This window comes from Clinocottus analis, unplaced genomic scaffold (assembly GCF_023055335.1).
Source record: "Clinocottus analis isolate CAN_PGR_092001 unplaced genomic scaffold, fCliAna1.0.p SCAF_32, whole genome shotgun sequence".
In the NCBI taxonomy this organism is placed as follows: Eukaryota; Metazoa; Chordata; class Actinopteri; order Perciformes; family Cottidae; genus Clinocottus; species Clinocottus analis.
The window spans coordinates 1833492-1843491 of record NW_027176065.1 but is presented as its reverse complement, the minus strand read 5'-3'; the positions used below and the strand labels follow the sequence as shown (position 1 = coordinate 1843491).

The following is a 10000-nucleotide window of genomic DNA, read 5'->3' as shown; positions in this document are numbered from 1 at the left end:
ACCCTTTAAACCCGACAGTCTACAGGTTCAAACTCTCTAAACAGAGAATATTCTTTCAGATTCAGCCGCTCAACGTGTTTCTGTAACTTTCCTTCACTGCGGCGCTCAGCTGTTTGCATCAGAGTGGACCTCACATCAGCAGCTCGTGTGTGTCATGCTGACTCTTTCTCTTTCCATGTAAGCGTCCGTGCAGGAACAGACTCTTTCAGCAGTTTAGAGCAGGAGACGGTCGTCTGCTGCTGCTTCGCGTCCATGTTGCTGCTCAGACAGAAGAGCATTCATCACCTGAAGACAAAGACGCGGCAGCGTGCAGCGTCTCCCAACATGGAGGCCGGCCTCATCCTCTCGTTTCCTCCCTGCAGCGTGCTGGTGTTCGGCAGCGTGGACGCCGCCGCTCAGAGCCTGCAGACGCTCTGCAGCCCGGAGCGCTGCGCCGTGCTGAGCCTGAAGCACGCCGGACGCTTCCTGTTCGCCGGCCTGCGGAACGGCTGCCTGATGGTCTACGGGAGGAGCAGCGGTAAGGGTTGCCCGTTGCCCGTTGCTCATTGCCATATGGGCTGTTGGGGGAAGTGAGGACGTGTAATTGTCCCTCCCACTTCCTGTTTGTTTGTATGTTAAATCATAAACTGTGATTCAGAAAATAATGAAAGATGCTGATCAGAATCAGGACCGATTATTAAATATGTTGGCGATGGATTCATAACAAGAAATATGAACATATTAGATTTACATTTAAATATAGGACATAAAAGTTAAATGAAGTGCAGGATGAGGCCTGTTATTGTTATTGTTATTGTTGAGATTTCTACCAAAGCAAATCAAACCTAATGTGAAAAACATGGTGTGATTTATTATATGTATTATAATTTTTCATCTTTTTGTTGGCGTGAGGTCATCATGTTCGTTCTGCTGTGGGGCCCATAACGCAGGGCGGTCCTTCAGAGGGTCGGAGGTTCGATCCCCGCCAGCCGGCGTGGAGTCCTTGAGCGAGACTCTGAACCTTTAACGTCTCCACGCGTCTGAGAGCTCGAGCGGCCTGATGCTGCTTCATGGCAGCTCCTCTCGCCGCCGTGTGAATGATGGAACGCCTCTCCATGAAATCCAAAGTGTTTTATTTTCATATTATTATCAGATGTTTCATAACCCTGCTTTTGTGGAGCGGCGCCTTTTCTTTCTGAATGGACTGATTCATCATGAACCTTTAGAGACAGAGCTGTCCATGAGCACATGCAGCGCTGCACCGAGCATCCGTTCACATCAAAACGCTGTTTCATAACTTCACTGATAGATATTAGCTCGATGTTTCTCCACTAAATCCATTTTCACAATGAGTGATAAAGTGATATTAATTCAAAGGACTGCCGTAGAATCACTTTCCCTTTTACGACGATTTTCACACCTCCAGGTCTGAAAATGACACTTCACCGTGCGGAGTGCATGGGGGGGGCAACAGCTCCATCGCCAGGTTCCTCTCACCTGGCCTCAGTCTGTCTCCTCCCAGCAGAAAGGATGATTGATGACAGCGAGCTGCCGCGTTCCATATCACCATTCAAGCTCTGGGTATGGAAACAAGGCCCGCTGCAGGGCTCTGGAGGGGCGTCGGCCAACGTGTGAGGTTTCTCCACACGCGTGTGACAGCTTCTTGCCCTCGACTGGCGCTGTGTCTGAAACATAAAACCTGCAGGAAACGCCGCGGCGCCGGTCGAGGCTCGCTGCGTGAAGGCGTGCAACACGTGGTTGTTTAGTGATGCGCTCCGGCGCCGCTTTCCTTCGTCCTCGCTGCGTTAAAGAGGAACAGGAAGCGGCGGCTCGGGTCCTCGCACAGCGAGCCGGCCGGAGGACGTTTACAAGAGCGCCTTCTTGAAAAGGTGGAGAGAAAAAGACCTTTTAAAACACGCCGAGCAATTAACCCGCAAAGGCCTCGCGACGTAGTAGTGCTGTGAACGGCAGGAATAAACTCAGAATGTTAATGAAACGTCTTTCTGAGTTCATTCTGCCTCATGAACGCTCAGCAAAGGAAAAGCTTCTGTAACTCACTTCATGATGTTCTGCAGGAGCGGCGACGCGATTACAAGGGAACGGTCTGCTTCCTGTCCACACCGAGGAAGCAAGGAAAGGGAGCGAGGACGTGAGTCATTCACATTAAAGTGAGCACGACTCTTTGCACGCAGGCGGCAAAGCAACCGGCGGCGTGCGTCTTCCTTTGGCCGAACCCACAAACGAGCCGCTCGCCGCTCGAGCCGCCGCCGGCGTGTTCGATCTCAACGACGTCGAAACAACTTGAGGAGAGATGCTGAAAGTACAAACACAAGCTGAGGGAAGCGTCTCACGTCATTGTGGAACCAAGCAGCAGCGAGCGTGAGCTCGGTTCCTCCAACACCAGCAGGAGGAGCGGCGCCGCTAGAGCGACGCTAGAGCGACGCTAGAGCGACGCAGAGCAACAAGCTAACGCTTTTCATTTTCACGTTCGGCTTCCTCGCCGAAGGTTTCCTTGTCAGTGGTTATCAAACCCGGAGGAGGGTCCTCCTGTGGATCTTGAGCTTCCACCTGTCTTTTAACAAAGAAAAGAGCGTTTTCTAGCGTCATCGCGCGACTCGTCTGCCTTCACAGCCTCCTTGTGTTTGTTATTTGGTTCATTTGAGAGGATCTTACTGAACAAAACTTGTAAGTTTCATATTCATTCTCGCCACAGAACTTTTCTTCTGCAATAATTCAAAGTTTGATAGAAAGACGTCTTCAAGTCGAGGAAGTCCGCGCGATGCGTTCTGGTTAGCGCGTCATCGCTGCTGCGCTCCAGTCTTTCATTCCAGGGTGTTTAGCAGTTATTTTTCTTTTTGTTGGTTGTATTTCATACTTTCTTCCCCCCCAGATGGTTGTTGGGACCCGGCCTCCAGCAGAACTGTGAAACTGGGCTCAGAACCCGTGCGGACGCTGCTGGTGCTGGACGACTCGGTGTGGGCGAGCAGCGGGAACGCCGTCACGGCCGTGGACGTCTGCAGCCTCAGCACGCAGGTGAGCCGCTCCATCGCCTCAAGATACACCTGCAGGTGTGTCACGCCTGCAGGTGTGTCACGCCTGCAGGTGTGTCACACGTGTGACACACCTGCAGGTGTGTCACACGTCTGCAGAACAACCTCAGCTCTCGCTAGAAGGAGGAACCAGTGTCACAAGCATTTAAAAACATGTGAAAACATAACTTCACTCAGGCGGTCGACTGGTTTTGGTTCTAGAAATTAGTTGACAAAAGGTTTCAAGTTGACAAAAGGTTTAAGTTGACAAAAGGTTTCAAGTTGACAAAAGGTTTAAGTTGACAAAAGGTTTAAGTTGACAAAAGGTTTAAGTTGACAAAAGGTTTTAAGTTGACAAAAGGTTTTAAGTTGACAAAAGGTTTAAGTTGACAAAAGGTTTTAAGTTGACAAAAGGTTTTAAGTTGACAAAAGGTTTTAAGTTGACAAAAGGTTTTAAGTTGACAAAAGGTTTTAAGTTGACAAAAGGTTTCAAGTTGACAAAAGGTTTAAGTTGACAAAAGGTTTAAGTTGACAAAAGGTTTAAGTTGACAAAAGGTTTTAAGTTGACAAAAGGTTTTAAGTTGACAAAAGGTTTAAGTTGACAAAAGGTTTAAGTTGACAAAAGGTTTAAGTTGACAAAAGGTTTTAAGTTGACAAAAGGTTTAAGTTGACAAAAGGTTTAAGTTGACAAAAGGTTTAAGTTGACAAAAGGTTTAAGTTGACAAAAGGTTTTAAGTTGACAAAAGGTTTTAAGTTGACAAAAGGTTTAAGTTGACAAAAGGTTTTAAGTTGACAAAAGGTTTAAGTTGACAAAAGGTTTAAGTTGACAAAAGGTTTAAGTTGACAAAAGGTTTTAAGTTGACAAAAGGTTTAAGTTGACAAAAGCAGCAGCACTCAGATGCTCTGACGGCACTTTGTACTTTGACTTTGTTGAAGGAATTGGTTCTTGTTGTTGTGAGTTTGTTCTCACGTTGAATGAACTCATTGTGAGTCTCTGGATAACAGCCTCAGCTGAATGATGTGATACAGGAATAAAATGGTAGACACATGTAAATAAATGTCTAAAATAGGGCTGCATCAACGAATTGATAAAATCGATAAAAATCGATTATTAAAAAAGAACGAATTTCATTATTGATTCGTTGTGTCGTGCGATTATTACGCCGCTCAATAAGTCGCTGAGATGTTTGAGTGTTGAACAGTCGAGTGGAGCAGACTGGAGGTCCAGCAGCTGCTGCAGCGCTGGACCTTCTCTATGTCGCTGCATGGTCGCGCTGCGTGTACAATAACGTAGCAGCTAGGCTAACCGTTGTGTTAGCTCGCTAGCTAGTCCTTCATTCCCCGTGTTGGAGCTGTTGGGTTAGATAACGTCTTCATTTTAAGACACCGCGGTGCTTCAAGAAAAGCAACGAGTGTTGGCGTGTAAAATGATTGTCCGGCCGGTGTCGCCTGCAGAAGCATTCAGGTCGACAACTTCTCTTGTTCTCCTCATGTATGTCCTGGATCACAGCTGAAGTAACGAGCGCTGCAGTTGCGAGAGCAGGGAGTCGTCCAGTAACGCAGGTCGACCCTCTAGGACAACACCACGAACAGCCAGAAGTTCAGCTCCTCAGCACACGGTTTCCATCACCAACATGTCAGAGCAAAGCCACATTGAATCGTCTCTAAACTGTCAACAGGAGGAGGATCCTGTGTTCTCACCTCACAGGAAGAGACGAGCAGCTTCTGCTTCTCCGCTGTCAACACACTGAGACACAGGTGTGTGTGTGTGTGTGTGTGTGTGTGTGTGTGTGTGTGTGTTGAGTGCAGGCGTGTGACCAAATTTCCTTGAGAACAGACATTTCCAGACACAACACAGCTGCGTAGCTGTGTCGCACTGACCTCACTGACCTCATCTGAACTTCACTAGACATGAAGATGAACAGCATCTACAGGAATGTTTGATCTATGTTAACAACGAGTAAACATCTCCTCTGAGGTGCAGAACACAGACCTGCCTTCAACAGTCTGATGTCATGAGGCTGCAGAGGAAGTGCTGCTGGGATTTGTAGTTCCATTTCTAACTGTTAACCTTTGTTTAGGTAAAGTTTGTAAGTTATCCGTTGATGCTTTTAGTGTTTACTTCTGGAATATCATCTCTTATTCTGAGTTCTCTGTGTGTGTGTGTGTGTGTGTGTGTGTGTGTTCCATGTCTGTGATTGTTTAAGTGTGCGTCTGAGTGTGCATGTGTGTGTGTGCATGTGTGTGTCTGTGTGCGCCTGAGTGTAGAGAAGTTCTGACGTCAAACAAATCCTGTTAAGTTTTGTATTTGTATTTCTTTATAAATTCTTTATTGTTAAGATTTTTGCACTGTGAGTTCTGTTTTTGTAATGAAAGGTTGCAAATTAAAGCTTTAAAATTATTATTTGTTTATCCGATTAATCGATTAATTGAAAAAATGATCGACCGATTAATCGATTATTAAAATAATCGTTAGTTGCAGCTCTAGTCTAAAACTAAAGTTTGTATTTTAGTTTTTTGAGTAGAAATGTGTTTTTACTCCTTTCATCAAACCCACAGGGATGACTTCATGCAGAAGAAGCTTCATGCACCAATTTACTTTAAAAGCTGCGTCCTTCTGAGCAAATTCTCACAATTACATATTATTTACGTGCTTATTCCTCCTCAAAGGTTCGACACTAACTTCTAATAATTGCTGGTAAAAGCAGAGACGAGTCAGTGAAGCTTCGGTTCACTTTCCAGACACTTCATCCCAGTGATCACTTCAGTTACCTTTACTTTTCCTCCTGCGCCTCAAAGGTGAAGGCAGAACACTAGAAGTGACGTTGAGCGACAGCAGAAGTGTTTGAACTCATTTGTGTGTGACAATAAGTTCTGAACTGCTTGTTTGAAATCAGGTTCTTAACGAGAGGCTCTGAGCTGATGTGCTGCAGTTCTTCCATCGCTGCTCACAAGGTCAGATCCTCCCACTTCTCAGCTGCTAAACATTCCAAGTCTTCACTAAAACATGTTTTGAAGCCTAAATGGATGAGTTCTCCAGCGAAACCGCCAGACAAGGTGCTTTATTTATGTGTTTTCTTGTTTTCTGAAGGCGTTTGAGGGAAAAATTCCTCTCGCTTTTCATTTTCTGAAAAGATTTATGCACACAGCCTCAGAGCGCCGGCTTTGTAATCTGTGATGCCGCGAAGATTTACTGCCTGCAGCCGACCGCACGGACGACCAATCAAACGCTTCATTCTTACAGTGTTTGCCGGCGCTCTCGCACACACAAACAAGCTGCAGCTGCAGCGCCGTGAGTTGTGTTCTGCTCGCCGGTATCTGCAGGAAATCAGCCGGGATGTCGTCTGTCATGCTTTCCTCTTTGTGTGGTCCCTGTGCGAGGTGTGGGTCTGCGGGGGGGCGTCATTAGAGGTGTGCACGGCATCAGAGGTGTGCACGGCATCAGAGGTGTGCACGGCATCAGAGGTGTGCACGGCATCAGAGGTGTGCACGGCATCAGCGGTGTGCACGGCATCAGAGGTGTGCACGGCTGCGGGAGACAACAATGAATGACAGACACACTCCTCTGGGGGAGTTAATATGGTATTCAGATACCGCCCTGCAAACCATCACCATTTAATTATAGCTCCCAGGTGTGATTGTGTGTCGCTGTTGACGGGGAGACGAGCAGCGAACGTCTCTGCACGGAAACCAGAAGCCAGCGAATGATGCTGGAGTTACAACGAGCAAGACAGACCCAAAACACCCAGGATAAACAAAATGGACGCGTCTCATTGCTCCAATGTTAAGGAATAATCGTGAAAGTGTGCAAATGTAGTGACCTTTGTTTCCAGATGTTCTGGTCGGATATGGAACCGGCAGGTGAGGAACATTAAGCAAAGAGATCACGTCCAGTAGAACATTGAAAAAAAGAGCTTGAAAGTTGCAGCAGCCGACAAATCTGGACGATTTGTACGGAGACAACGATTCACCGCTCAGGATCCTTCAAAAAAAAAAAAGCCGATTCGGGGATGTCTCCTTTTTTTATTTGTATTCCCTCCCCCTCTTCCTCCCCCTCTTCCTCCCCCTCTTCCTCTCCCTCTTCCTCTCCCTCTTCCTCTCCCTCTTCCTCCCCCTCTTCCTTCCCCTCTTCCTTCCCCTCTTCCTCCCCCTCTTCCTTCCCCTCTTCCTTCCCCTCTTCCTCCCCCTCTTCCTTCCCCTCTTCCTCCCCCTCTTCCTCCCCCTCTTCCTCCCCCTCTTCCTCTCCCTCTTCCTCTCCCTCTTCCTCTCCCTCTTCCTCTCCCTCTTCCTCCCTCTCTTCCTCCCCCTCTTCCTCCCCCTCTTCCTTCCCCTCTTCCTCTCCCTCTTCCTCCCCCTCTTCCTCTCCCTCGGCCCCCCCTCTTCCTCTCCCTCTTCCTCCCCCTCTTCCTCTCCCTCGGCCCCCCCTCTTCCTCTCCCTCTTCCTCCCCCTCTTCCTCCCCCTCTTCCTCCCCCTCGGCCCCCCCTCTTCCCTCCGGGACACAAGCCTAATCAGCGGCGCCGCCTCGGTTCTGGTTGGTGTATCTCCCACAGAGCTGAACGGGTCGGCGGCTACTTGTCCGCTGACCTCGTCTTCCTCACTAATACGGACTCGAGAGGCCTTCACAGAGGTCGCGCTGCAGATCCAGGATCCAGAGGGAAGCGGCGCTCGGCACCTTGCTGCCTGCGAACGAGAGGGAGGGAACGAGGGAGGGAGGGAAGGAGGGAAGGAGGAAGGGAGGGAGCGAGGGCCGGCGGGTCGAGGACTTTGAGGTTCGCCTTCATTTTCTTCAGTTTTCAGGTTTTCCTCCCTGCAGACGTCCAGCGCTGTGTCAGATTTGCTGCACACGTTTGAATCAGTTATCCATGAAACTGAAGCCGCCTCGTCCAGCGCCGCACGGCTGCATCGCTCTCTCTCTCTCTCTCTCTCTCTCTGTCTCTCTCTCTGTCTCTCTCTCTCTCTCTCTCTCTGTCTCTCTCTCTCTCTCTCTCTGTCTCTCTCTCTGTCTCTCTCTCTCTCTCTCTCTCTGTCTCTCTCTCTCTCTCTCTCTCTCTCTCTGTCTCTGTCTCTCTCTCTCTCTGTCTCTCTCTCTGTCTCTGTCTCTCTCTCTCTCTCTCTCTCTCTCTCTGTCTCTCTCTCTGTCTCTCTCTCTCTCTCTCTCTGTCTCTCTCTCTGTCTCTGTCTCTGTCTCTCTCTCTCTGTCTCTCTCTGTCTCTCTCTCTCTGTCTCTCTCTGTCTCTCTCTCTCTCCAGAGCGTTACAGTCGCTTTGATGACCACAGTGTTTTTAATTATAACCTCTTCAGTCTGTTTTAAACACGGCTGTTCAACTAACAGAAACCAAAAGTATCATCGCTGAAAAGTGTGTGTGCGTGCGTGCGTGTGTGTGTGCGTGCGTGTGTGCGTGCGTGCGTGCGTGCGTGCGTGCGTGCGTGCGTGTGTGTGTGCGTGTGTGCGTGCGTGCGTGTGTGTGTGTGTGTGTGCGTGCGTGCGTGCGTGCGTGCGTGTGTGTGTGCGTGTGTGCGTGTGTGTGTGTGTGTGTGTGTGTACTCTGGTTATTCAGGGTTCATGGAACACGGAGCTGCTGACAGGAACCTCTGCATCACTTCAGAAACAGATGAAGACGCACGCTGCGACAATGCTAACGCGTGATCGTTTCTTAGCTAACGATAACGCTCACCGATCACAGAAACGTCGCTCGAGTCCGTCAGGAATTAATTAATTTTGCGGTTGTTTGGTTTCGAGGACAAAAGCCACCAAATGTAGAACAATTCATCCTGAGCGGCGGCGGAGGCGAGCCAGCGGGTGGCGGCGGCGGCGGCGAGCCAGCGGGTGGCGGCGGCGGCGAGCTAACTGGCGCCGCGGTTCTCCCTCCGTCCACCCGCTGGAACCAGAAGTCATTACGACGCATGGCCCGGGATCCATGAATGTCTGTTCCACACGCCGTACCGATCCATCATGTCGGGGTTTGCTCATTCAGAAAGAAGTCGAGGGGTCGCCTCAGTCATTAGCTTTCATCGTCTGTGGGACCGTGAATGTCTGGACTCATTTCCACCGCAATCAAGTTCTTATTCATCAGAATATTTTACCCAAAGCGGTGGACTGACATTGTCGGCCCGACAAGCCGACCTCTTGTCGGCCCGTCGCTGCTGGGACCAGCTCCAGTTCTACTGGGAGCCCATCGAGCCCCCGAGTGGCCGTCCACTGGTACTGCAGCAAGGAGCAGAGGACGCTGGAACTGACCAATCAGGCTCTTTTATTTAACGGATTATTGTCTCCCGCCTAAAAAAGGAAACAAATGGGTATATCAGTAAAAACACAATTTCACACAATGGGGTTTTAAACAACTTAATTGGGGAGAAAATGAGGAAAACCTCAACAAATGAAACGTTTTGTATTCTGCATGTCTGATTTGAGTCTAATGATGCGCTGCGTTGTCGGCATGGTTTTACATGCTTCAACACGTCATTTCGCTCGGACATTTTATCCTTTATTCTCGGCACATCCCGGCTTTGTTACGAGGTTCAAATAGCCAATCTCTTTCTCCGAACCTGTAACCACTGTGGAAGTCTGGCTGCAAACCAAACCTTAACAAAGTGGGACGTGCGGCCGTACGGCTTTGATCAGTACCGACTGGCAGGCCTTGTTCCATCCTCTTCCCATTACTTTTATTCTTCTCTCCCGCTCGCTCCTATCACTCACCCGTCCACTCAACTCCCTCTCCGTCGCCCGCAGAGGAGGCGTGGACGCGGCGGCGCTGCAGGACAGGACAAAAGACACCTTGTCACCTGGTGTAATGAAGGACTAATGAGCTGCTCCGGACCAGCTGGAGCGGCTGCGACTTCAGCTCTCGCTGTTATTTCCCCGCCGCCGCCGGCGAGATGCCGCTGTTAGTGTGACACCGCCGGGTTTAGTGTAAAGGGCACATTACTCCTGTCAGGCTCCACTGACCACCTCATCTCTGCGAGCGGCGCCGGCCCGGCAGCCTAATGCCAG

General features: G+C 49.4%; 1 protein-coding gene across 4 annotated transcripts in view; it reads left to right on the top strand.

Moving 5' to 3' along the window:
* The window catches only part of arhgef10la (Rho guanine nucleotide exchange factor (GEF) 10-like a), an 89798-nt gene that overhangs the window by 63928 nt on the left and 15870 nt on the right, over positions 1–10000 (top strand). For all 4 annotated transcript variants that reach the window (XM_068595931.1, XM_068595932.1, XM_068595930.1 and 1 more), the window contains 2 exons: positions 363–517; positions 2870–3012. In XM_068595931.1, the coding sequence (XP_068452032.1) occupies positions 363–517; positions 2870–3012 (298 nt within the window). The remainder of the gene's footprint in view (positions 1–362; positions 518–2869; positions 3013–10000) is intronic.